The sequence below is a fragment of the Nyctibius grandis genome, chromosome 10 (assembly GCF_013368605.1).
Source record: "Nyctibius grandis isolate bNycGra1 chromosome 10, bNycGra1.pri, whole genome shotgun sequence".
Lineage (NCBI taxonomy): Eukaryota > Metazoa > Chordata > Aves > Nyctibiiformes > Nyctibiidae > Nyctibius > Nyctibius grandis.
In genome coordinates this window covers 15,661,786-15,689,248 of record NC_090667.1, presented here as the reverse complement: position 1 = coordinate 15,689,248, position 27,463 = coordinate 15,661,786, and the positions used below count along the sequence as shown (strand labels likewise).

Sequence of the window (27,463 nt, the reverse complement as noted above, 5' to 3'; positions counted from 1 at the left end):
GCCGAGCCGTAGCCCAGGGCCCGGTGCGCGGCGCCTTTTGTAACGGCGGAGCGGGCGGTGCGAAGGCCCGGCGGCGCCTCCGCGCCCGCGCCGGGGGGTCTCGCCCTCCTCCGCGCCTCCCTCCCCCGCTCCCCGCCCGCCGGAGCCAAAGAAAGAGCAATGGCGGCGCGCTAGAGAGGCGTCCTGGGCGCGGCCCGGCGGCTGCGGACCTCCCCGCCCCGTGCCGACCGCAACGGATGCGCGCCTCGCCTCAGGCCCCGGCGGGAGCCTAGCGGGGCCCCGGCGGCCGCCGCCGCTTCTCCTCCTCCTCCGCCGCCTCCTCCTGTGGGCGCGGGGGAGGGCGGGCAGCTCGGGGCGCCCCGCTCCCCTCAGCCCCGCGGCGCGGCGGCCATGGCCACCGAGCTGGAGCCGCCGGCGGCTGGCGCCGTGCCGGGCGCGGCGCCGCTAGAGGCGGAGGAGGACGAGGAGCACTGGCTCTACGGTGGTAGGTACCGCCGCCCCCGGCCGCGCAGCCAGGCCGCGCCCCGGGCCCAGGGAGGGGGGATGCAATGCAAAGCACCCGGCCTCCCCAGCATCGCCCCCGACTCCGCCTTACGGGCCGCCCCCGCACTGGGGTCGGGGGTGTCCCCGCTTGCCCTCGGTGTGCGGGGCCCGGGCGGTGTCACCCGCCGGCGCTGGCCGGCTCCCGGCGGGGCGGCACGCCACTGCTCGGTGCGGGCGGCTCCCGACCGAGCTTCCCTTTGGGGGGCGGGCGCCGGAGCTGCTTTTTTTGGGGGCGGTGGGGATGGGTTATTGTCCTCTTAACAATAACACGGTGACGCAAGAGGTTAACGTGATGCTTTGTTACGGTTCCAGTTTCCTAATCATCCCAATCTTATTAACGTGATTGATGCAGGTGAACCCCTGGGCTAACGGGACTGGTGTGTGTGTGTGTCTAGGAAAAAGTGTAGACTTTATTTAAACATCTTTGTCGTTTCCAATTGAATACTTCTACGTTTCTTATTGCCTGGCATGTTAAAAGTCTATATATAGACCTTCACATCCGACTTCAGTTCCTTATGTGATGTTTCCCTTTACTCCCACCATTGAGACTTTGAATTTGTATTTTGAATTTTGTTCTGTGTTGGCGGGGTGAGGCTTCACTTCTGCAGATAGGTTTTGTTTGTTGGGTGGTTTTTTTTTTAGTTGCTCCATTTCTAGTTGAACTTTGTCAAAAAGAGAACATTGGGCTTGTAGCGCCTTGGCACTACTGGGTATTTCTGTAGCTGCAACATATTTAGTGCTTAAATTCAGCTTTTTTTTTTTTCTTTCACTTGAATAACTATTTTTTTATTGTTGTTATTGTTTTTGCAGATGACACCACTGGTAAGCAAGAAGATGGACCAATTTCTGGGTGAGTCCAGAGACTGTTTATTCATTCTAACAATATATGCTGCAAAGAAGATCAAGCCACGTTAAGCGTAGCTTCATGAACGCTTTAGACCAACGCTGTTGCCAGAAGTACCAGCCTGTCCTTTTCCCATCCCATGCCACCACGCTTGGGCTGGCACAGCATTTATGGATTTGGAAGGTGAACTGGATCAGTCAAGTGATTTGACTTAAATCTAACTTTTAACCCTTTTTTCCCCTCTCCCCAATTATTTTTAAATCAGATCTGTTTTCCAGTTTAATTCTATGGGAAAATGGTGCCTTGAGGATTGGCCTTTGTGCTGGCCTGGCGTTGGTAACGTGGCCTGAGCTTTAGCCTGGAAAAGCTAAAAACTTTAAGCCTAGATGAAATTATTGAGTGATCAAATTATGAGAGATCTATGAAATACGTGGTTTGGATAAGACTTTTGGATAAAAACGTTGGGGACAACTCATTGATCAGTTTTGCTTTCTGTATATGGAAAGTGTTGCCTGTCCTTGGTCATAACTCCCTTCTATTTGTAGCAGTGTGTTTTGGACCAACAGAGTTTTCTCTAGGCAGAAATATTGTCTGTTTGCCGTTTTTAAATGTCATGTGGTTTTCAGAAGACTTGATCTTCACTGGACTTCTGTGTGCTCAGCACCTTCAAAAGTTCAGTTTAATGTTTATTATCCTTTAAGGTCATTGTGAATTCAGTATCTGGAATTTCTGAGATTGTTGTGGATGCTGTCCTACTTCTGTAGTAAGTATCCTGTGCTTAGGGAATGTGAAAACTTGTTCAAAAACAAGTTTTAGGCAGACTTGGTAAATTGTTACCTGAAAACATCAAATGAGTTTTGTGAGAAGGAACAACTTTTAGTTTAGATGAAATTTACTGCTAACTTCTATAAATCTATTGTTCCTTATCACTTTCATCTGAATGTAATTTTACTGTACAAGCAGGATTAAAAAGCTGCATTTCCAGCAACTGTCTCCAGTAACTGCAAGATGCAGAAGTATTAGTGGTCACGCTAGCTCTCCTCTTTTTTCTTTTTTTCCCCCTCCTTTTGTTTTTTTTTTTTTCTTTTCTTTTCTTTGTTGCACAATGAGAATCTTCCTAAATGAAAAGCTGTGAAGTGTTTTAAGAAAAATGACTCTGTTTGCTGTGTTGTCGATGGCTGCAGTTCCAGGGATGCATTGCTGGCTTGTCTCGAGTGTTTGTCTCTACCCATGAAGCAGAAATCAGTGTGGTGCAGGATGCTGTTATGTCAGTAATGCACAGGGTTAGGGTGGCATTCCAGGGAAATTAAATAGCTGTGACACGTTTTTGCACGCAGATGATGGCTGTGGACCTGTCACATTGTTCATTCCTGGGAAGCAAACAGGTTAGGGACAGACTGTTACTTAGCAAATTATTTGAACTCCGATTCATAAATTTTAATGCACACCCACAGATACTTCATGTGACTTGAAGCTGAAGGTAATACTTGTCACTCTACCAAAATTCAGTCATCTTGGTCTTAAGAAAATTCTAGGGATGAGGTCAATGTTACAAGTTGCTTGGATTTGGCAAACAAAATGCAGAAAGGTCTTGGAGCCATCTGTGAGATTTTTTTCCAGTGGTACATCTTTTGGTCCTTGTGTAATAGCCCATGTCTGCAGCTTTGACATACTTCTACAAACTGATTTTCCCTTAAACATCTTGGCTGCTTTTTATGACTTAAAGTGTCTTCACCCGTCACCTCAGGGACTTGGTGAAAATGGGACCTGTGCTTCCTTGGTTAGCTGCTGAATCTTCATCCCTTCTTCTCAATCTTGGCTTGATTGTTGCATTTCTTGGTATATGGGGCTTTTCTAATATGGGAGCTTCAGGAACTGCTCCAATAGTTCTTGTTCGTTTGTTCTTTTTTTATGCTCAGTAACTGCTTTCTGAGTTGCATTAGTGTGATCTTTTGGCTTACTTGTTTGGTGTCTCCTTTCCTGCCGCCTCTGAAATGGCTTTAATCTGACCAGTGTTTGGATTCTGTTAGGTGTTACGGATGTTTCTTTTTGAAGATAATCTGGTCTATGGTTATTATCTGACATGGGGTTTTAAATTAATAGAAACATCCCCACAAAGTACTGGTGGAGAATTGGGTTTCCTGGGCCTGGGCTATTCTAATTGTCTCTTTTGAAAAGCCAGAATTATTTTGAAGTTCTACTAGGTTTTACCTACGACATTAGAGAAAAATGATCTCTGTATTTCAGTTTTGTAACATGTAACATACTCTCTTCTAGCATGTGTACACCAGTTTGACTTTCTTGCTTGGCTAATGCAATAAACAGTGTTAGCATTTGTACAGACTCTTTAATTGGAGTTAAATCTGAACGTGACCATTGTTGCATTAGGAATAATTTGTAATGAATGAGAAGATTGGGTGGATAATTATCTGTCTTGTCTTCTTTAAATTTTAACTACTCATTAATGTAAGCTATTTGTAGAAACACTAAAATCACTTTTTCCTTAATTTCTACGGGACACATGCGCTTGCTGCTTACTAAACATATGTATAATTATTAGCATCCTTAAGGGCAAGGTGAAGTTTTGACTGTTATGGTCTTGTTCCTATCAGTTGTGATTGTGCCAAACCAAAACTGAAGGCTATGGTAGTTGCCACTTGTATATTAGGTGTTGAGGGGTGTTTGGCGGGGCAGCCGTGCTCTGTGGAAGCGCTAAACCGATTGTTTCCAACAAAAGCAAAGCCAAGCAAGGATGATTAATTTTTTGTCGTGTAGTTGAGCTAACTGCCAGCAGAATGAACACACTACGTGAATAAAGCCATTATATGAAAGTCACCTGGATGAATGCTTTAGAAGTGTTTATAGGTGAACCTCTAGATTGGGCTTGTCCACTTTCCTTTGTCTGTCACGTTTACTAGACACACAGAATCTTCTCATCCTTTGCAAGATGCTCCTCAGGAGAACCGGCCTGCCAGCAATGAAGACCGAGAGGTGTCGCAACACGTAAGTGTTCCACTGCAAATGGTAGACATGCTTCTCCACCCCCTCTTCCTCTAGTCTTTTTGATGATGGGTTTATTTTCTGCCACTGTGGTATGTCAAGAGGGCTCATGCAGAGTTCTGAGAAACCCGTGTGCCATGGAAAAGGAGGGAGGGTTAGGAACACCTTCCTCCTACCCTTTTGTATTGGTGAGGTGTTAATTCAGCTCATGCGTCTTACAAAACTGCACTGCTGGATATCTGGAAGACTTCCTTTGCTTTTGTGCCTCAGCAGTGGTGCTCCACTGGAGTTGAATCGGCACCTGTAAAGTTCTTATGTAGAGTTAAGTGCCTTGGGGACTGGTTGTGCTAAATAAGCCAAGCCGAGCTCCTCAGCAGCTTCCTGCCACACAAGTTGTGAGAGAATATTTGCTCCAAGGTTCTTAGGTGAAGCTTGGTCAATGTAATTTGGTGATTTTTATTTGGGATTGTATGCTTTCACCATGGACCTGTGAAGGAGATGTGTCAGAAAAGCTTTGGCTCTTTCAGAAAGAGGAGAGGAGAACTGTGGGACATGATGAAATTCTTAGAACCGAGCTAAACCTTCCCCACCTTCAGAAATCTTATCCTGATTCTCATGTAGGGTCACTTCTTCAAAGGACATAGCAGTTTCTTTGTGGGCACCTGTCCGTTTATGTTGAAGGCTGGTTACGTCCGTGGTTTTTGCCTCCAGAGACAACTTTGTGTAGCCTTGGAGTGCAGTAGAAAGTTATGTCTTTATATCAGAATCATTCTTTCTAATAGTCCATAATCATACAAGCTTTGTGAGATTTGGCTTACTGTCCCAGGGAATTTATCAGTTTTACGTATTAATGAGCTTCTGTGTGCTTTTATTGGTGCTAGACCCTTCCAAGTGGTGAAGATGATGAAGATGACAGCGATAGTGACAGTGATGATGACGACGTGAAAGTTACTATTGGCAACATTAAAACGGGAGCACCGTCGTACATGTATGTATTGGTGATTACGGTGTGATTTTTGATCTGAGGTAGCTCTAGTGCCTTGATTGGGATTGAAAGTGTGGACGAGAGCTGATCTGTCCTGGGGGAGACATGGGAGTAATGGCTAGAACACCGGAATGGGGTTAGAAGCTGATGGGCAGCAATGTCCTGCGATTGCTTGTTGGGGAATCCATCTGTAAAATAGGAATGATAATGCATGGGTCTGCTCTTGGAAAATTAACCAAATAATTACTGTGCTTCATCGGGCAAAAGCAAAGGTGGGAAGTTATGCTTAACTCATCATCTGTGAAAACTTCAAGAACCATAATTATATTGATAAGAATTTGCATAAGATGTGAATTTACTGATTTTTCAGCTGTCTGATTTTTCATGATTCAGAAATGGTGAGGCTGGATTTGTGAACCAGGAAATTGTGTCACTGACTTAAAATTCTACCTAATTTGCATTGAATAAAAATAATACGACAGCTTTTTTGCTTGCTGCTAGCAGCCTTCCTCTTAAGGAAATGAGTTACATGTGCTTTGCAGCATATTCTAATTTTTCCACTTCGTGGATCATTTCCTTCCCTTGTTGCAGAGGTGGTTTCAGTCGGATGGATTACTCTGAATAGCAGCGCATCCGTTAGCAGCTCACTAGATTTTGCAGACAACCTTTTTGAAATCTGCTGCTTCTGCCTTTCTCTCCTCGTTCTGTGACGTGCAGCTGTGATTTCCATGTTGTTCTGTTCCATTTAAATACTAAGTACGTTCCTGGACAGAATGGTAACTGCCACTCTTAGAAATAACCTTTCCCTTCATGTTCAAGACAATCCTCTTGTTCTGTTGTTGGTCAGTGAGTATGTTTGCTGGGTTTGTGTAGGGTTAGAGAAACTCAGTGGCAAATCAGTCTCACTTGTAAGGTGTTGAGACTTTGTAGTAAAAATCGTAGAGGCATGAATGAACCCAAGTGAACTAAGCATCTTCTGAAGGATCTCAGGGCTTGAATATATTTTGCATGAAAATCTTCAAGCAAGTAATTTGTTCAAATACCAATGTAGTGATTCTTTTCTATAGGGGAACTCCTATGAATCTAAACTTAAAAACGGGTAGAGGCTATGGAGCATCTGCTTCAGGTATTGCTGTTATTTTTATCCTTCACATTTTGCAATGTTTCACTTAGCTGGTGCTGACAGCTGGAGCAGCTGCAAATCTTGGTCTGTGTTTGGAAGGATATAGAATTAGTGCATTTTACTTAAACGAGGAATAGCAAGTGCATTTCCTAAAGATACGCGCTCCTAGGGCAGTCTCAAGGGCCAGGGTGCAATGGAGTGATTTAATTACCCATCACTGAACAAGCTTATTATAATTCTATTTAAACTAGAAAAAAAATACATTGATTATTACTTTTATAGTAAAAAATGAGAATATTTCTAAACTATATCGTTGCACTGGGGCCAAACATTCTAAATTGCCTGGAGAAGAACTGTGTGGTCAGTATACTGAGCTGCTTGCAGTGTGAGATACTAAAAGAAACAAACTCTGGCCTTAAGTATCAGCTATGCATACTTCTGCAGATGAAATTTTCCCCACCACTCGGTTTAATTTATACTGTATGTTGAGACGTGGATTCTGTCCTTCCTCATATGTGAGACTGTCCTTTCATGGGTTTTGTATACTTCCTTCGGTTAATTTCTTTATGCAAATGACTTACCTTTTGATTGAGAAAATAAGAACAAATTCTCCTTGAAGATTCTGTACTCAACAGATTTTTGCTGACTCCACTTAAGACTGATCCTGAAAAAGTCTCTTTGTTACGAGAAAATGTGTGTATCTTGGGAGGGGAACACAAATTTTCTTCCCTTTGGGGTAAATTTCTTGCATGCTCTAATAATTTACTCCATTCGTCTGTAGTACTAATGGGTTGAATTTGCTTCTCTGCTGTTCGAGTGCAAGTGCTGTATACCCTGGCTGTTTATTTATAGAGTGACTGAAGTGATTTTTATTAAAAAGTTGATTGTGGTTGCCTACATGCTATAAAGCCAGCAGTGAATTTACAGTAACGCTTTATTTTTGACTGGAGTAATTTGCTCAGCAAATTAGTGGATTGCAGGCATTGCATTAAAAGTCGTAATGGTTTCTCTCTCTCCAAAGCCAAGTTGCAGCCCAAAGGTATTGACTTAGATGCCGCAGGGAATATAAATGGATTGCCTGTTATAGAAGTGGATTTAGATTCATTTGAAGACAAACCGTGGAGGAAACCAGGTGGGGCCTCACAGTTTCTTGTGGTAAATATTTTGTGCACTTTTAGTTGTCTCTTTAATTTCGCATGTAATTTCTGTCCATTTATTGCTGCCAGGGAGCAGGGAAGTGGAACAATGCACATTGCTCACCCTCTGATGCCTGTTTAGTCGATCAGTGACATTTACTGATCGATGAAGCCATGCTTCTACCTAAAATTGGGTAGCATTTACTCTATTACAAACTTCCCTAGAGGGAACAACTATTTTTTTTAATGTTCTATTTTATTAATTCCCTAGTTCCAGGAAATATTGCACTGATATCAATACGATAATGTTTGCCTGTAAAGTCAATTGAGTAGGATCAAGATTTGGCTGTTGATGTGTGGTCTCCTCTTCACGTGCAGCAGCTTGCTCATTCTGTCTGACCAAGGCCAAGCTCAGAGTCATCCCCGTGCACCCTTCTCAGTTGGGTCCTGGGGTTGTCCACGCTTCTGCAGGAAGGTGCCCCTTGCAGAGGGCAGCAATGGTGGGACTTACGTGAGCACGTCATGAGAGGAAAGCTGTCTTTTTGTGTTGAATTCTCCTGCTGCAAACGATGGAATAGAAGGAAGGAAAACGCTGTCTACTCTGACAAGAAAGGCTGGGATTTTTCATTTAGAAAAGCTGTGTTGCCTAATTCTTTGCTAGATTCTGCCCCTAGGTGCATGACTGTGAGCGAGCAGTCCATGCTTATTTCTTCTGGACAATATTGTCTAGACTGTGTCCAGACAAATAGTACTTGGCACAGCAGGTTTTAATATGGTCTCTTTTGTCTTCCTGATTAGTATTAGGGAGATTTCTACTCGGAAGCGGCTCTTGCATGACAGCTGTAGGATGCTACAAATAAACTTCTGGTTTTCATCTGAATTTGATACAAAAGTAAATGAAGGAACCAGAGAGATCCAAATTTTTGCTGTGCTACTCTCATAAAACATGTTACGATGAAATGTTAACTGAAACAAGAAATCCACTTGCCTCTTCTCAGAAATAATTTTTCTCCCTGCCAGCCCCTCTACTTTATTTATCTTTCAGAAATATTGCTATGCTCAGTAATGCTTTTATCAGGTTGGCTGTGGTGTGTTTTTGGTATCTCTTGCCCACCTGAAATGAAGGTGTACGTAACATCGGAGTACATAACAGTGGTAATAACTACATTGACATGTCATGGTATCAAACCAGCACTAAAGCGCTGTGGGATGGATAGTAACTAGTACAGACATAATAGAAAATGTGGTCTGTCTTCTGCAGGGGATTTTCCATTGATTGTGAAATGAGAAAGAGGGGGCTAGGAAGGAAATACTAGAAGGAAAACAATGAAGTGAGTTCAGAGATAAAGCATGGAAGTCACGCTGACATCCCTGGACCAGAATGAAGCCAGCTAGCCTTAAAACAGTGTTGAAATATGAGTAGAGGGAAGATGTCTGCACAGGGGTGTAGCCCGCAAGTTTATTTTAGATGGCAAGTAGCTTGTTACTCAACAGCCTTTCGGGTTTGTGTCCTTTTCAGTTGATTGTTCAGCAGGTTGGTATCTCTTTAAGTGAGGGAGAGGAAGAAGAAATGTGGTGTGGAAGAACTGACAGAGGGCTGAAATATAGGCTGATAAAATAGATATGTAAATGTCATGTTGCTGAGTCTGTGTTGGTGAAATTTGCATATTTGGGTGGTACCACAGGAAGAGCGGCCTGCCTAGAAGATAAACTCAAACCTCGCTGTGTAGATCCAAGCTCAGCACAGTCTAAGTGTTTTGCTTAGCCATTCTGTATCAGCTCCTTGTTTTAGAGTTGGTCTGTCTAGGAATACCTTTGCGAGAGGGATGTTTGAGGGACACCTCAGCAGGGCTAGGAGATGCTTTGTAATGCTTCCTGTTGTATGTTTTACGGAGTTAGTTGCAGCTGTTTGTCCCTCTGCACCTACGTTTTCTTGGCAAGCAGGTTGTGGCCACCTCTCTTACTCAGAAGTGCTCGTGCTGAGTTGGCACATGTCACAGATGACTGTCAAAGTAAGATAACGATGTTGGAAGGCTAAAGTTAGGATCGTGACTGAACTGTAATTACTGTGTAGTCTGAGATGTATCAATAAAAAACTTCCACTTTAGCCCTGTTTCGTGAAATGGGTGAGTCCCAGAATCTCTTCTCGAAACAGCAAAGGCAGGGATGGTCAGGAGCGGAACGTGTTCGCTTAGCTCTGCCAAGGAAAAGGTTTTGTGGCACCATCCAGGTTTTGTGGTGGGAGCTGGAACCATCATTCCTGTGTTCTCCCCAGCACTCGGCTCATTTGGACAATTGAAAGAAACCAGTCTGAAAAAATGGTTGGTGAATAAGTGGTTGCAAGGATCTCTTTTAATAGCCTGCATATGTGCTGTATTCTGTGTCCCAAATGGTCCCACTGCTGTTCAGGCTGTAGTCCCCCTCCCACCAAAAGATGCAGCCATCTCTGCTGTGTCATACAGTGGCTTTCTGACAGAATGGAGAGTAAGCTGTGCTCTCTAGAAGATTTTTGTTTTCTTAACTCTTCACTTAATCAGTTAAAGGACAATTTGAGAATGCAAGTCTGCTGGAATCCCTGTGTTAACTTCTGCTCCCTTTGTCAGGTGCTGATCTTTCTGATTACTTCAATTATGGATTCAATGAAGAAACATGGAAAGCTTATTGTGAAAAGCAGCGACGGCTTCAGCTTGGACTGGATCCTGCTCCTCCCATCAGCACTGAAAATAAGATCACGGTAGGCGACATGTTACTCCTGCATATGGCTACGATAAAACTGGGACTTGTTTTTGTGATCATGGAGATGGGAGTATAAGAGTAGAAGGTACCTTGATACCTAACTGTTTTGTGTTCCTTTCAGTGATGACAAATACAAAAATGTATATTTAAAGATTAAACCTCTCTGCTAAAAATCTTTTCTGTATGGAACGAACATTTCCATCCGCCTGTCAGGTTTGAACCACTGCAGCAGCAAGACCTGAGTGAATTTCCAGTTGACTTTGAGGCTACTCAGCTGTATGTGTGTCTGGTTGGAAGGTCCTGTGGATGTGAGAGGTGCAGAGAGGGGAGCTGGGCATCCATGGCTGTTTTCCTTGTTGCTGTTGACTGCTGCAGTTGTGTGGCTGCCTTTGTGTTTGGAGACTACTTTGGCCATCAACCTTTGCAGAAGTCCATCAGGTGGCCAACAGCTGTTAACCAGAACTTTGACCAAAGTGTCAATACAGCAAGTACTACTATTTCCAGTTTTGACTTAAGGTCAACATGAGAAAGGATATGAGATTGTTGAACTTTTGGACTTCTAACAGGAGACAGTGGACAGCAGGCCAAGGCTGGAAGAGCCAACTAGTTTACGGAAATGTCTGCCACCTTGACTGAAGAATAGGTTGCTCGTTTGCAAGAGCCCTGTGATTGTTCCTCAAGGGAGCCCTTTTCCTTTGCTGAGGGCTAGTCTCTGATTCTACATTCAGTTGAAAGTAAGGGCATTAAACCTGTGTGTTATATATTGCCTTGCATAGGTTCAGCAAGGAAGAACAGGAAATGCTGAAAAGGAAGTGGAAAACAACATCATCAAAACAGAATTCAAAACAGACTTCTTGGCTCTGGTGGGAGGACGCATGAAGGCTGGGCCGCCTCCTAACAGGTAAGAGATGCTGCAGACATAAAGCCCGGGTGCACTGTGTTCTTCATAGGGGTAGCTGGGATCCACCTGCATCATATCTCAATCTCCTCAGGCCTGAAACAGAAGCAGCTTTTAAACTTTAGAGGAAGCTACTGTGGTCACTCGCTAACTGTCGTCTTCAGCAGTGCTCTCCTGAGGGTTGTGCAACCCCTGCCTACCCATTTACCTCTCCTTGGTGATACCCTCAGTATAGTGCTGCACAGGGAGGGAAACCTGTATCCCAGCTGGAGGGACACGTCTCTTGGAGTAGAAAAAACAAGGCAAATACCTCAACTTTGAGGGCTTACATTGCTGGCTGCTTGTGCTTACTTGGCTTATTCTTACTCCCACGATGTTAATCTTTGCCTCCTTAAGTGGAAGTGGATTACGTGTTTGGCAGCTGATAAGAGGAGCTATTGGTTTCTGAACCTGTACACTATGCTGCTTGCTGCATGCTAATTAGTAACTTTCTCCAATGAGAGAGAGGATCCACAAGGCTGGACAAAGCAAAGCAATTGAGTCGTTTTGATTGGCAGCCTCTGTTGGGGAAAAAAAACACTTTGGCCTTATGAGGTTGATGCTTTTTTATCAAAAGCTTCAGAAAAACAAAGCTGTGTGAAACCAGAAGAGCCAGAGCTTTGGAATCTGGTGTTGCTTTATTCACATTACATCTTTTGCACACCTGTCTTGCAGAAATCAGTCTTGCATTCCAACTTCTCACTTTGTCTGAGAAGAGAACCAACTACATGCTTCAAGTATAAGCTTTAAAGCTCTACTTGGCCTGTTTGCATTTAAGCACTTTGGCATTTCTGTCCCCCTTCATAGTGCCATCAGACCAGTCGGGTTTGTTTCCAGCTGTTATGTGTATCTCATGAGATTTTTGAAAATCTACACCACTGCAAAATAAGCCAATGCTGTTGTGACTGCACAGCATTTTTGTCCATTTTAACTTGCAGTCTGGTTTTGAAAGTACTGGCACACAAGATTCCGTTCCTGCAGCAGAGCTTTTGGTCAGGACCAGAACGAGTATCTTTGTGCACCACAGCAGCATCAAAACCGTGGGCTTAGCAGTGAGTTGTTTGGGGTGTTTTTACTTAAACAAAATGAGCAGATTTCAGTGAGAAAACTTTATCTCACCAACTAGCCAGCATTTTATGTCTACTTTGTCTAAATTTCCTGCTGAGACAGAAAATTCTGTAGTCTAACTTGGAAAAGTGCTGACACTTTTCTGTCCTAACTGCAGGAAAACATGTCTAAGGCCATAGTTACAGAAATCAATTGATGCATAAATATAGGACCAGGGATTCCTAAACTTCAGTTGCGAGTGCTTTCTCTCTCACAAAGCTTTACTTGTGATGACCTTACAACGAGCTCCTATAAAAATGTTCTTCCCCTGAGAGTGACCTGGGTATGGAGATAAACGATCGTGGAGAATTGTAGGTTCTGTGACTGATTTCCACTGGTGCATACACATCACTGTTTCTTGGCTACATTAATATTTTCTTTTTCCAAGGATCTAGCCTTGATTTCATTGAAGGCAATGGCAAAAGTTTTGACTTTAATAGAAGCAGAGTAGACCCCAGGGAGGTGGGCTAGAAAGTGTCTGAGAATCCGATTTGTAAATAACTTAAATGATATCAGCAACAGTTGGAATAGGACAAAAAGTAGGAAGAATCTGGGCTGATAACATTAAAGGCTTCGCCTGATAAATACTTTCTGCTTTCTCTGAGCCTGATCTGGGAATGATTGTTCAAATCTGGAGAGTGAGTAAAGGATTTCAGCTCTGAACCAGAGTGTGCAATCCATGTTATTACACCCATGTGTGGTGATTCCTTGGATCATGTTTCTGGGTGTTCAGAGAGCCCGAACTCTCCCCTGCTGGCAGAGCTCAAAGTGCTCAAAAGTGAAGAAGGGCTTCTCATTCACCTCTTGTCCCCTTTGAGTGCTGCCTCTAGAGATTTTTCCTGGGTGGAAAAGAATGTACGAGAGAAGTCTGTCTGATAGTGGGGAAAACTGCTCCTTCTTTGAGCCTAAAAAGATGCATCTACTTTGTACCAGGAAGCTGGGTGGGACAATTGATGTGATCGGTGGCCAGGCAGGCACAATTAGGAGAGTAGAAGGAAGACGTCGTGATAAGCATGCCTCTGAGGAGAACCCAATTCAGGTAAACGTTTTGTGCCATCTTGACAAATTTCTGATTTTATTGATCTTCTAATGAACCCTGGGCAAATGTCTGTGCATTCCTGACCTCCCACGTCACAGTTTCTGTCTGCAGTACGTGGTATGTCAACCCTATCAAGGCGTACACATGTATCATTCCCTTCTGCAGGTTGAATTAACTTCTGTTAAAAGCTGTGTCTTGCTAGGAGCTGGGGATTGCCCTTTAAAGACTCGCCTTCCCAGCTGGATGGTGAGGCCCAAGTTCCTTTTCTCATCAGCTCTCCCAGAGTATTCCTCGGGGTACGTAGCTGGGAGGCTCTTAGGTGGAGTATTCCCTTCCCCTCCACTGTTGGGTTGGAATCTCCAGTTCTGCAGTGGAGTTCTGGGGGCTTGTGTTCCTTTTTGCTTTGAAGTAACATTTAGTCTAAGCATTGTTAGATGCAGCCCACGCTTCAGACTTAGGGTGGGCCTGTGTTACTGGATCTTGTCCCTTATAAGAAATAAAAGCCTGGGGTTTAAAACTGGAGTCAGTTCTGATCTTGCATGTCCAGTGTATGACCATAATGTTCTGGTTGGCTTCTAGGTAGGAAGGTGCTATGTGCAGGGTTTGAGGACCACCTGCTGAGAACTCTTCTCTCTTAACCACCTTCCTCCTACCAACCACTCCCAATTTACCAAAAAAAAACCCAAGTATGGAACCTTTCCCCTGTCTACATGTTGTTTTTACATGTGTTTTTGTGGTCTGTTAATATTTTTAGTGGTCAGTTTTCCAAATTTTGACAACAATGGCCAAAAACAGTTTGCCCAGGAGAACAAATGTGCTAGGAGATGGTGGTTGTTCCTCCCACTTACAAGCATTGATACCCGTGTTTCCAGGTCATTCTGGTATTTCTGCATGTTGATCGTTCCTTCGGCAACGGTGGGTATGTGACCTGCTTTGGTCAGGCAGCTGGGTACCATACCCTGGGTATGGCATAGTCTGGTCTTTCCTGGTATCACAGTGCTGCCTCTTTTGGTGATGTGTTCTCCCTTTATGCCAGCACAGCGAGGTCCCAGCTGCAGGAGCAAAGAGATTAAAATGCTCTCTTCTCATTCCTCTGCCTTCTAAGGTCCTTGGAGACCACGGAAGTAAGCCACAACCCCCCCAGCAGCCCCAGCAGCCATCACAGCCCCAACAGCCACCTCAGCAACAGCCGTTTGCACCACCAGCAGGCCCACCGCCTCCCCCGCTCGCTGGGCCACCTCCACCACACTTCCTCCACCCTCCTCCACCAGTTACTTCTGTTCCACCTCCCCTGCATCCTCCAGGTATGTGTTCACACAGCAATATGTGACGGTCTGAGGCTGCAAGTTAGGACGTCCCAAGCTTGGAGGGAATCAAAGGTTTAATTGTTAAATGCTATGGGACAGTCGAGCAATCAGGTAACAGGTCCTCAGACCTGGCCAATCTTCAGTGTCTCCGTCAGCCTGTTCAGCATTTGACCTTGAATACTTAAAAAATGGCAGCTGTTCCTTGAAACAAAAACCCTCTAGGCTTTGTTTCTGTGGGAGAGCCTTTGGGTGCTACCGATCCGTTTGCTTTACTGATAAATGTAAAGAAATGGGTTCCTGTTTATCTGTGGAGGAAGGGGAGAGCACAGGAATTGCTGTCCTGGGTCAGATCAGCAGGCTGGTTAGTTCAGATCCTGCCTGGCTGTGACTGATTCCAAATGTTTCAAGGGTGATGCTGGAATTGGCAGTTCTGCAACAGGAGCTCTAACAAACAACTTTCATTCTAAGCCAGGTCCGTTCTTGGTTGGTTTATGCCTTGAAATACCAAGATTTGTATCTTTCTGTGTTTGTTTCTGTGCATTTTATTGTACCAACTGCCACTGCAGGATGACTCTTACTGCTCCCAGAAGAGTCTAGTATCCAGTGCAGACATTAGAGCAGTGCTTCATTTTAAAAGCAAAATCTAAATAACATAAATGAGGTCTTTACCATGGGTTTGTGGCCAGTGCTCAGCATTGGCAAGTTTGTGTGCTCTTATCAATAACCAGAGGGGTTTGTAGTGTGCTAAGAGCACTTGGTGCTTGAGAAGACCCTGCCAAGATAAGTCCTGTGCCTGCAGGAATGCCCTTTGCCTCTGCAGTTACAGACTGAGTCCTGAAACCCAGTGAGATGGCAGAGGTAACATCTCTGATTTTTTTCTACTTTGTTGTCTTGAGCACGATGGTACAGAGCAGTTTCACTGTCTTTTCTGTGCATGTAATAATTCAGCTTCCACAAGGTTCCTTAATGCCTCTGCAACGTGGAGGCCAGCAGGACTCTTTGTGGGCACCAGGCAAAACAGGGCAATGCTGGTGAAGAGAACAAAGAACTTTGCAACTCAAAAGGCCAAATACACTTACTCCTGCAGCGTTTTCTGGGGGGGCGCAGGGTCGTTTTCCTGTTGACCCTTTTCAGAGCAAGTTTACAGACATACTGGCCACGGCCTGAGACACATTTTTCTGTCTTCACTTCCTGCTAAGTCTGCGTGTCTTCTGATCCAACACAAGCCGTGTCTGTGCCCCCGTTGCTTCTGGCTTAAGTAGCGCATCAAGGTTGAAGCAGCCAGGCTTCTGAGAAGTCACCAGGAGCACGTCAGGCAGTAACTCCTGTATTTTGTCCTGGCTCCACGTGCAGAAGGTACAGAATAAGAAAAATACAGTCAAGGCTTTTAATCTGAGGAGGATTATTACTGCAACACTTGCTGGTGGACCACGGTAGCTTTTCCTGCTGCCTTTCATCAGAATGATTTGCAAAATCAAGATAAATTGTTCACTTGTTCTTTTGGTTGTTGACCAGGGTCTGATGTCACTATGCAGTTATGATTGACTTTTTTTCTAAAAGTTCAAAAGAAAAAACAACAACAAACAAGCCAAAGGGGACACTGGCGTCGGCAGCAGGTTCTCCTCTCCAGCGCCTTCAGTTGTTCTGAAGGCCAAATCAATTGTTTGTGTGTTGACACTTGGAAAAAGGAATTCTCCAGTGTAAGAGCAGCAACATTTAAAATTATAATATAAAGGTAAAGGGATTATCATTTGGGAAAATTATATAGTTCGTAGGCTGGTCACTGCTTCATAGCACCGATTTTTCTGCTGGTCAAATATGTGAAATTTATTCGAAAGTGTGTTTTTAGGTTTAGCTTGAGGTACAGGGATGACGTGCTTTACCTGCTGCCCTCACTTGTTTTGCTTGCTTGTTTCCATAGGTCTGCCACCACCCGGCCCTATTCCAGGTAGGTGTTAACAGCAGTGGTTCTGAGCACACAGATGGCCCTGTCTGGGCGTTTGGATTAAGTAACACGAGACAGGATGACACCAAGACCCATTTTAGAGCACATTTAATTTAAAGCTAATAAACTCTAGTGCAGTGTTGCACTCTAGCTGCTTATCTTATATTCTGGACCTAAATAATAATCTGTAGGGCTTTTTAATGTGGTCTTGTTTTGTCTCTGAAGACCAGTCTAGAAAGTGAAATGGAGAACTTCAGATGGCAAAAGCCCCTCAGATTTGAAATGGTTTAGTTCTTGTTACGACATTTGCACAGCAAGAGTCTGAGTGCCAAATTGGTGCTTTGTATAGGAATTTGGAGTGTGAGACTGAGCAGAACAAATGCCATTTCCATCAGAAGCCTTTGCTCCCTGGTGTGCAGCAGAGGTGGTGAATACTAATAAGGAAATATAGCAACTAATCTTTTGTGTAAGTTAAGAACCCCAGAGCTACTACAAAACTGAGTTTCCTCTAGCTGTAATTTTTTTTTCTACTGGAAATTTTGCCTAGTCCAGGGAAAAGAAATTCAGCTGTCTCTGTAGTAGACCATTTGGAGCAAGAGTTCTGACCAGATGCTGTACCCCTGAAAATCCGAGGCTGATGGTGACACGTACGTGCAGTGGGGCCACTGTCTCTGGGTTGTACTGTGTACTTGATTCATGTACTTGCAAAAGGTCTGCACCCAGAGCACCTTGGACTTGATGTGCTTGTCCTCACTGTGTGTCAGACATGTTGGACTTGATTCACAGCTTTTGTGTCCGTGCTTTTGTATTTATACTCTGCCCTGGGCTTCCCAAATGGAAATATGGAAAACCTACACTAGCTGGGCTGTCCCTCAGACTGGGAAAATTCCTGTGTTTCTTAAAATGTCATCTTTCATACTCCTCCCAATATACAATAACATTGCAGAGCTGGTTTTCATTGTTGTACTGGAAAGAACCTGCTCACAGTAAGCTTGGACATAGAACTATATTGTAGTGAAACTGAATGCAAACCAGTCTTGAGTGTAGACATTGCAGCGCCCAGTTGCTAGTCAGGTGCATTCAGATTAAAGTCGTTCGGGAGGAGCAAGGTGGACAGAATGACCAGGCTGTTTCAAAGAACTTCCACTTCAGGTAACTGGGTTGGAAAGGGAGATGAGGGAGAATACCTGCTAATTATGATAATGATGATCCACCACCATTAGAGTTAGGTGCTTGTAACAGTGGTACTTTGAAGTACTTGGCTTGGTGAGCAGGTGTGATTGAAGTGCTCTAGGCATTGCATTTTATCTGAAGATCTTAAGAAAAGGAGGGGGGAAAAAAAAAGGGGATCTAAGAGTGAGACATGTTCCCCCAACACGTTTGCAGCATAAATCTCCACTAGCTGAGCTGGAGACTTCAGACTACCTCTTTTTGCAGTGAGACACTTCTAGGGAGGGGTTCTCCTGACCCACTTTAGGTGGTCACAGTAGGAGGTGATGAATGGCCCCATGGTTTGGTTGATTATGCTGGCTCAGTCTCCATTGACTTGAAAAGGAACCTGCAGTTAGTCAGGTGACTCGACTCCTTTAGTTTGCTCCTTTTTTTGTTTGTTTAATAATAAACAGGAATTTTTATGCAAAGTCAAGCCAATGGGTGGTCAGTCTGGTTTTGTTGGCATTGGTGACTGCCTGTAGAAATACTGGTTGCTTATAGTTATGGATACAAGTTTAAAAAATTCCCTTAGGAGCAGTCAGCACGTCCTTCTCACTTTGTTTGGTGAAGATTGAGGACTTTGGCTTCCAAGGCTTATGTCACTTCTGGAAGTGGCCTTCATAAACTTCTGCTTAATTCTGCTTTCATGAAGATCCTGCCTTGTGATTTTGTGTAATAACTTCATGTGTTTGACATTGGGCCCATTTTTGAAGTGTCAGACCTTTCAGGCAACTCTCTCTGCATCGTTGGTGCTGTGGCTTCTCATGATTTTTAGATGTGTGTGTGCTCAGAAAATTGGCTTTCTCTAAAAACAAACAAAACCAGATGAATTCTGTGTTAGATGCTTTGTAAGAGACAAAGTTACTCACTTTAATCAATGGAGCAATAAAACCTTTGCTGTAGTTGCACCATGTCTGCATCCTAAGAACCAGACTTTTCTGTCTTCCACAGGACTATAAGGGTTAATGTTTACTACTTAATGAATCTTATGTTTACGATTAATAAGCCAAAATAGAAGGCAGTTCTTCCTTTATTTTTCTTTCCGTACCCTTACAGCACTTAACACAGCTGTAGGGTTTTAATTTTGGTAGGAGATACAGCCCTGAAGGAAGATTATTTCATTTCAAGCAGGGCCTTGTTTAGAGTAAAAAGATGCTTTAACTGCTTTTAACTGTAAACAGCAACGAAGTCTTGTTCCCTCATGGCAAACTGAGATGTTTGTGGTGATTTACGCTTCTGTGTCTAGGGTTGTTCCCGCCTCCCCTGGCACCACCACCAGCTCTCCTCATTCCAACCTTGGATGGGTAAGACCACACCTGGGCTGAGCCATCAGTACAGCTCCTCTGTAGCGAGGAAGGGAGGAGAGCAGGTCTAAAGTCAGTGCTAGGGATTCGTAGTCTGGGGTTGGGTTGGGGTGGGGGGTGAGAGCAGAGTCCGTAGGGAATCCTCTGGGATTACCTTGCGTGTTCATGACACAGGAAGGAGCCAATAAAATCTAGGTGTGCACTTAGGTCTAGTGCAGAGTAGTTGATAGCACCTTATGTGCTCCAGATGTTTTCTGTAAAGATTCTCCGGGTGCTTTGTAAGCACTGGTTATTTCCCAGGAAGCCTGCCCGAGGTACAGGAGGGAGGGGTAAAGCAGGGCAAGCAACGGAGTTACAACAGTGTCCAAAGCTGTGGCAAAGCAACCGCACCTGTACGCGTGATAGTTTGCGATGCACAGTGAAAGAGATTCACTGAAACAGGGGGTTTTCCATGAGGGTGTCCCACAGGGCTTCAGAAAAACTGGGGTGAACTTGCAGCAGACATACCTGCACGGGTCAGTGATGTTAGTAACCTGCACCCTTTTGTCTCTCTCCAAAGCCAGCCGGCCAGCTACAACAACAGGCAGCCTCCTCCCTTTGGCTACAACTCTGCAGGTGAGCACTGAGGAGAACAGTCAAACCGCTTCTCTCTCTGTTCTCTGGTATTTGGTAGTTTAGGCTTTTCTTAAGCTGGTGGCCATCATGCTTGCTTTAACCTCAGGGTCTTGCTTGTGCCGAGTCACTAGACACACATCCTGAGTTTGGCTGCACCAGAAGGGGTTTAGAAAGCTGAATGTTCTGCAGCAGTGGTGAATGGAGTTTTGTAGCTGAGTGCTAAGCCAGGGTCACTGTTTTCAGTGCAGATACCCAGCAACAGAGAAGCTTCCCCGTGTGCCTCCAATGTGTTCTTGTTTGCACACATACCTGCTCACCCTCACTCCACGCTCTCTTCCTTTTCCCCCACGCTCAGGGACAAACCCAACCATGAGCTTCACATCTCCCTGAGCTTTTGTGTGCCCTCCTCCCCCACTGTATCATCTTCCTTGCCTGCAGGCACACACGGGCATCCGTCTCCTTTTGTCCTGTAATGGAAGAGGCAGTGCCAGCATTTCAGCGAATTTCCTTCCCTGTTGCAGCCCTGCCAGCAGTGCCCACGTTCTCTCCCCTTTCCTTAGTGTCCAGCACTTGGAGTGGCATCTCCTCGCTGTGCTGAGCAGGGAGAATCCCGGGCAGCACCGTGCTGCCTGCTCTAGAGGGGATGGTTGGGGGAGTGGGCAGTGTGAGCCCTTCCTGAGAAACAGGAGTGCTGTCATATGTGCAGCTTCTCAGCAGCTGGTGCTGCTTTGGGTATGACCTCGCTGGCCCAGCTGAGCAGGTCCCAGCACCTGGTTGGGGAAGCGCTGGTGGCTCTGGGCTCATCAGGTGGCATCCTGCATTAACAGCTGGTGCCCCTGGCCCTCCCCAGCTGCCACCGTAGGCGAGAAGGTGCCTGGTGAGAAGTGAGACCTTGTAAGGGTGGCCGAGAGCCTGGGGCTAACTCAGCAGTGGGAGAGGGGTGCCTCAGCACTGCAGGTATATTTGCTCTCCACGCCAGGATGTCTGGGAGGGATGGGTTGAACCTTTTCTCAGTGGAGACCTTAGAGCATGGCCTCTATAGCGGGACCTACAGAGAGCAAGAGCTGGGGTGTGCACAGCCCCTGCAGTGACGTGCTGTGTGAGGGGCTGGGGAGGTTGTGCAGCGACGTCTGCCAATATCTCGTCTTGAACACAAAGGTGGTCACGTGTTTTTAGCAAACTGCTGAAGGTAAAAAGGGAGAGTGAGGACAGGAGGGAGCTGGGCCGTTGTCACCATGGATCCAGCTGTACCTCCAGAGGGTGTCTTTGGAAAGGGAGGGGCAGAGAGGATGCTGTTAATGCTGCAGACGAACAAGGATTCTGCTCTCTCGCTGCAGATTCGGGTTTCATCAGCTACCCACCCATCTCCACGTCCCACACGCCCTGGGTGACAACGGTGGACAAAGGCACAAGCAGTTCCAGCAGCAGCCATTGGGAGTACTCGGGCTCGAGGCGTGAGAGGGAGCGGGAGCGTGAGCGGGAAAGGGAGAGGGAGAGGGACAGAGACCGCACTCCGACCACGAGCGAGTACAACAAGTGAGTGCTGCTTCGGCGGCGCCTGCTCCCAGCTGCTCAGCGGGGAGCTCTGGAGCACAAGGAGGTGTTTGGTTGAGGGGTGGGATTATAGATTACACCAGTTTAATTTCCTGAAACGTCTGGGGAAGAGACGCTTTGGATCAATAACTAGAGGACAAACTAGGAGCCAGTGTCACTGGCTGCTTTCCTTTGTTTTTGGTTTAAATCCAGCAGAACCAGTTCCTCTTGCTCTCCCACCTGTAATGTGAGGCCAGTAAATGAAATAGCCCCTCTGTGTTTACCGGGTATTTCACAGCTCGGTGTGAAGCACTGGCCAGAGGAGCTGCTGCTTCTTGTCTTCTAAAGGCAACTGTCAGATCAAAGGAAAAACCACTTGTGCTTTGCTCAGCTCTCCTGTAGAGGCTTTCAGGGCAAGGAGTGCCATTCCCCAGGAGTCAGCCATGAGATGTAAATCCTTAACCGGGCGTTTCTGCGAGCAGTGCTGGAGACAGCCACCTTGGTGGGAACCGCTGTGATCTCAGGTGACAGCAGTGCTGGGAGCACTTGGGACAGGAGGCTTTCAGCCTCCCAGCGTTGAGTAGGGAGCTCAAGTGAAGGCTAGGCTGCGCAGACTCTTTCTAAACCCCTCACTTTTTTGTTCTGTCCCAGGCAGCGTCAGTGTTTTTGCAGGCTTCAGGCTCAGAAATGCAATGGTCATTCAAACCATGATCAGAATGCGCATTCCTGGCAGAGGGGTGCTGCCTGCTGGGGAACTTCCCGGCCCAGGGGCTGAGCAAAGAGGGCAACGTTTTCCTAACCTTTTTGGATTTTTCCCTCCTCTTTTTTTTCCTTACAAGCCTGTGGGCACTGTGGGTGGAAGGGGGAGGAACAGGACAGAAGACAAACTTGCTACAGTTTGAAGAACTCAGACTCCCACACTTCCTGAGCAGGTTCATGCTGCGGCCAAGTCCGGTGATCAGCACTCCTGAGCACATTGTTCGCATTTCTGGGGGCTTTGGAGCGTGCTGACCTCTGAGATGGTGCTTGTCAAGCAGGGCAAGCAGCCGTGCTCAGCGGAGGCCCTGTGGAGCACTCGCAGATGATTGATATTGGATGTTTATTTGTCTAGCTTGTTTCCATGAGCGTCAGGGCGATGTTTCAGACTTCCTTTCTCTCAGAGTCTCAATATTGTTTCCCACAGCAGGACTTGTTAACCCATTAGATTTTGGGTTTTGGAAGCTGAATAGGGACTATGAGATGTAGAGGGAAGGGGAGGGTGCGATGTATCAGAATCTGGGGTACATCGTGCCCACTCCTGTGTGTGGATTTAATGAGGTGCCTTGGGCAGGTAGTTGGTGTAGGCAGAAAGACCGTGTCAGCTGTTCTCACAATTTGAGTTTTTGAACTCGTGGGGAAGAAAACAGTCCCTTAGTCTAACTTGTACAAAAGAATTACAGGTTATCTGGGACAACCGTGTTGTGAGGTAAAATCCAGCACCAGGGGAGGCAGAATGTGAAGAGGAGTGTGTCTCTGTTGGTTTTGAACAAGGTAGCTCAATGTCTTGGACATATTCCAGAAGGATTGTGAGAGCAAAAGCCCCGAGATGGTGGCCACATGCAAATCCAGAGAACAAATTCTGTGAACCCTTTGCCTCAAGAGGCCAGGAGAAAGCCATGATACCCAACTGTTTGGGCATATGAGCTATGCAGTAGGCAAATGGAGAACGTTATTTCGCTGTGGTTGGCAGCTGGGGTTGGGTTGCATCTTGGGTTCAATAAGCAGCAGCAGGTTATTGTTACAGGTGCTTGCAGGAGCATCACAGATACCTCACCCTGGTGACAGAGGAAGAGGTGGTGGATTTTGTTGGTGAGGATGGGGTTCTGCAGTCCTGTAAACACGGCTCCTGACTTCCAGGTCCACGAGTGGTGTGTTCCTCTGCCTCACTTCTCCCTTCTCTTCTGCAGCGATGACGAACGATACCGCTACTACAGCCGCGAGCGCAGCTACGACTTCGAGCGCGACTACCGCCGGAAGCCGAGACCGCAGCAGGGAGCGGGAGGATCGGCACCGGGAGCGCAGGCACAGGGACAAGGAGGAGAGCAGCAAGCATAAGTCGTCGAGACGGTAAGAGCTGTCCGGGGTTGAGCTGGGCTGCTGATGGGAACACACCTTAGCTGCAGACAAGGAGCTTTGTGTTCTGAGCTGTTGCCCTGGGTCATACTGGCTTCCCATGACCTGCTGATGTCCTAAGATGCAACACCCAGCCAGAGAAAGCGCTTGTACCTGGGCAGGGGACAGGACTGTAAGAGGGAGAGGAGTCCGTGGTGTTTGTAAGTTCTCACAGAGGCAGCTGGCAGGATGGCAAATCGCTGGCAACAAAACTGCAGCACTGATTGACGAAGGGAGAGGTTACCTGTGCTGAACATCACATCAGAACAGCAGAGCTCCCACTGTGAAAAAGCACACACAAAGTAAAATGCAAAGCATCAGCTGTCAGTGTCGTGTGTTCTTGTGCAGAAGAGCTGAGCTTTCTTCAGCCTGTAATCTGATATTGCCTCTTGGAGCAGGGGGCTGAGCAGTGTGCGATCGGAGCTCTGTGCCCAGTGCTTCTGCTGGTGAGCTTGATGATGATCTGGAGAAAGGTGAAACACTTGGAGCAGAGCAGGGTGTCCTAAAATCTCAGCTTTTCTGGAGAAAATGTGTCTGCTGCAGATGATGTGCCTGTGAGAGCATTCCTCCAGCACAGTAACAGGTCTGGTCTGAGGCAACACTCTGTTGCTGTGTCGGTTTACATCCTGGCAGTGCCTTGAGCAGACTTGCTCAGTTGTTTGGTGCTTCAGCTTGTGTCCTTCTTTCAGATGAAATCCGTGTCAGCTCTGTAGGTAACTACCTGTATTTTGAAATTGGTATCAGAAAAACTCCTACGTAGTGACTGGAGGCAAAAGGCTGTTCTCATCCTTAAGGAGATGAGTAAGTTTTCAAGAAAGGGCTGATTGCTGAAGGGTTGGGAACAAAGTGATGGGAAGGAAGGCCAGGACCATAATCAAAATTGAATACAGAACAAATGGAAGCCAAACTGGTACCAGACGAGCAAGCCAGTAGCTTTAAGGTTATTTCTCAGCTTCCTCTCCTCAGAATGACATCTGGTGTTAGATACCTGACTGTGTGAAACAGGATGGGATTCACCAAAGCAGTGTCGGAATCTGCTCAAGAGCTCCATTTACAGAACTGGGCTACTGCACCAGGTGGGAACGAGGTTGGCTGTTCCCTCTGCTCCTTAAACCACACACCGATGCTCTCTGTCTTGCTCGGAGTGGTAGGATGGGAAGTGTTCGTTAGCTAAAGCAAAGGGAGGAATACTTCGTGTTTGAGGCCCCTTCGAGTGCATACCAGAGTCCCTGCTTGAGGCACTTTGAGGTTTGAGCCTGTTTAAGGCATTTGCAGGAAGACAAAAGGGTTTCCTTGCAGTTTCCAGCTTACTGCAACTTGACCAGTCTGAAGGAAATCACTGACACTTGCTTAAATATTAAAGGACTTAAATATTAAAGGACTGTATTGTTCAAGGATAAGCCACTGCCACGTTGCTGACCTCACGGTGGCTGAAGATGTGTTGAGAAGAGGCAGCAGCCTTTATTTTCTTTCTCTTTTTTTTTTTTTCCTCTTCATTTTAATGACTGTGAAACTGTTTATTAAACAAGTCAGAAAATTCCTCAAAGCCTGGAGCTTTTCAGCCAGGGCTTCAGTGGTTCAGCCAGTCAGGTGTCTGCTGCTAAACTGGTAGCCCAGCTGTGGTAAGAATTGGTCTCCACACCTGCCTGTCCCTGCTCGCAGAGCTGGGTGTCTCTACTGTGGGACTATTGTGATAAATTAATCTGCTTTTCCCTGGACACTGTGCTCTGTTTTAGTTCTGCCACCTTCACACCACAGTCAGCCCTAGGGAGCTCACTTGGTTTCCAGTCTGTGAGGAAAAATAATTGCATGTTTGCAAAGCAGCAGAAAATCTCTTCCCAGGAGGGGCCAAGAACTGGAGTGGGCAAAACCAGAGCTCCCACCTTGCCACTGTCCCTGCTGGGAGACGGAGGCTGGTGTGGGCGGGTGGGGGCTGTCGGGCACGCGGTGTGCACGCAGCGCAGCCGGCCGTGCTCAGCGGTGCAGGGCGCGGAGGCACGCGCAGCCGGAGTGACTGGGGCTGGGATTCCTCCCACGTCACACAAGGCCTGTGTAAACGTCCACAGCTGCATCTGGAGAAGAGTTCTGGGGGAGGAGACAGAGGAGTTCTAGAGCACAAAGCTAGTGAAGTGCCAGGTCATTTATGAGTAAGCAGGAGTAGAAACACCATCTGCCTCCCATTAGGAAACCCACGTTTCTCTAGCTACACTGATCCCTTTCTTGCCTCTAGTCCAGGGATTTCCCCAAGAAATCTGAAATTTCCTTTCAGAGGAGTGAAAGTTTCAAACACCTCTCACATTTCAGACTCTCTTTTCTCTCGGCAGCCTCAGTGCTTCTCCTTGAAGCTTGAGATGCCTCAAAAACGTTAGAGCTCCCTTAGGAGTGGGAAGGACAGAGATGTTGCTTATACAAACTGTTCAAAAGTTACTCTGGCAGCAGTGTGTGGTACGCTGCAGCCTGGGCCGTGTGCTGACGCAGCGTGTGGGGCAGAGCAGCCACCTCCAGCGGTTTGTGTAACCTGCCCCCGGTTCAGCCACAGGTGGTATCAGATCGTCCCACACAGACACGATGAAGCCTTTCGGTGGCACCGTGCTGCCCTCAGCGCTTCTGGTCTGTCTCCTGCTCGAGATCAAAGCGCTCTCCCCGCGTGTGCCGTAGGGTCGGTGTGTCGGGGCTCTGCTGCGGGCTCGGATGTAACCAGCTTCTCCCGTTCCTTCCCCACCGCAGCAAACAACACGAGAGCGAGGAGGGGGAGAGTCATCGGCGTCACAAGCACAAAAAGAACAAGCGCAGCAAAGAGGAGAAGGAGGCCAGTGAAGACGGTGCCCAGGAGGGAGAGGAGCCGGACGCCAAGGAGTAACCCAGGCCCACGGCCAGCCCGCAGGAGGAACTCGCTCCGTTTGAACCAGCGTGGCGTTGGTGACGTTTTGTTTTGGGAGTTTGATGTTGTTCATTTTTTTCCCCCAGGGGAGCAGAGGCTGACTCTGGGTGAGCAGTGGAGCCCATGGCAGTGGTTTGAGAGCCGAGGCTGCACATACAGTTGAACTTTTTTTGTTGGTTGGTTGTTTTTTTTGATACGAGACAAACTACAGCAGTACTAGTATCCCAAGCACTGAGCTACTCATAAACATCCCTAGGGAGAACTTTGTTGTATCAGATCCTATGGTTTCTGATGGAAGATGGCTTCAGCTGAAACTAACGCATTTAGGTCATAGCTTTTGTTTATTTTTTTGTCATCATCATTCCTTTTTGAAAAATAGGACAGTAAGTGCGACTTGAAATTTATTGTCCAAAGAAAAGTGTGATTTAGATCCTGAGAGCCAGCTTAGAGCTTGGCTCCTAGTAGTGAAAAGTTTCATCCCCAAATAAATTTCTTTATAGCTACAAAACTGTCTTCTGATTTCTCTGGGGCCGCTGGGCAGCGTGTGAGGAGGAACTGCTTTTCCTGGTGGGTCACAAGATGCTGCTTTAGTCTGATGGCTTTGAGAAGCTCTCATGGGTGTGCAGAGACTTCAAACCCAGCAGTTTTTGTATTCAGTGCAAAAATAGTTCTTACGTTACACCTATAGGTGGGAAATCAACAGAAGACCCATAGTAAGAGCGTGAGTTTCTCTTTAATTAGTTTTAATTTTTTTTTAAAGTATTTTCCACTACTTTGACTTATTATTTAAAACTGTCTTAAATCTTTGCCCTAAAATAATACAGTTCTGAAATGTTACATTATTTTTCTTGTATTGTAATCTTGCAAGTCTGAGTGTCACGTGAAGCTTCCAGCCTGAGAGACGTGAGCCAGGATGGCACTATGGTAACAGTTTATGTGCTGTGACGGTGCATTTGATGAGTCATTAACTGCAAAACCTGGGGGGAGAAGAAAAAAAAGAGTGGGTGTTTTGTTTGCTTCTTGTTTTTAATGTAGCTTTTTAAAGGTGCTTTGAGATGCCAGGAA

General features: G+C 46.2%; 1 protein-coding gene across 1 annotated transcript; it reads left to right on the top strand.

Annotated features, from left to right (window-relative positions):
• Positions 1–26,906, top strand: LOC137667836 (pre-mRNA 3'-end-processing factor FIP1-like). The gene is given in 17 exon segments (XM_068408961.1): positions 1–484; positions 1,354–1,393; positions 4,306–4,390; positions 5,269–5,375; positions 6,440–6,498; positions 7,517–7,627; positions 10,235–10,365; positions 11,144–11,268; positions 13,345–13,450; positions 14,556–14,754; positions 16,679–16,705; positions 19,161–19,218; positions 19,778–19,833; positions 21,171–21,369; positions 23,313–23,379; positions 23,381–23,472; positions 26,245–26,906. Coding segments are annotated over 17 exon segments (1,689 nt in total). The 5' UTR covers positions 1–390; the 3' UTR covers positions 26,378–26,906.
• The last annotated feature ends 557 nt before the right edge of the window (positions 26,907–27,463 follow it).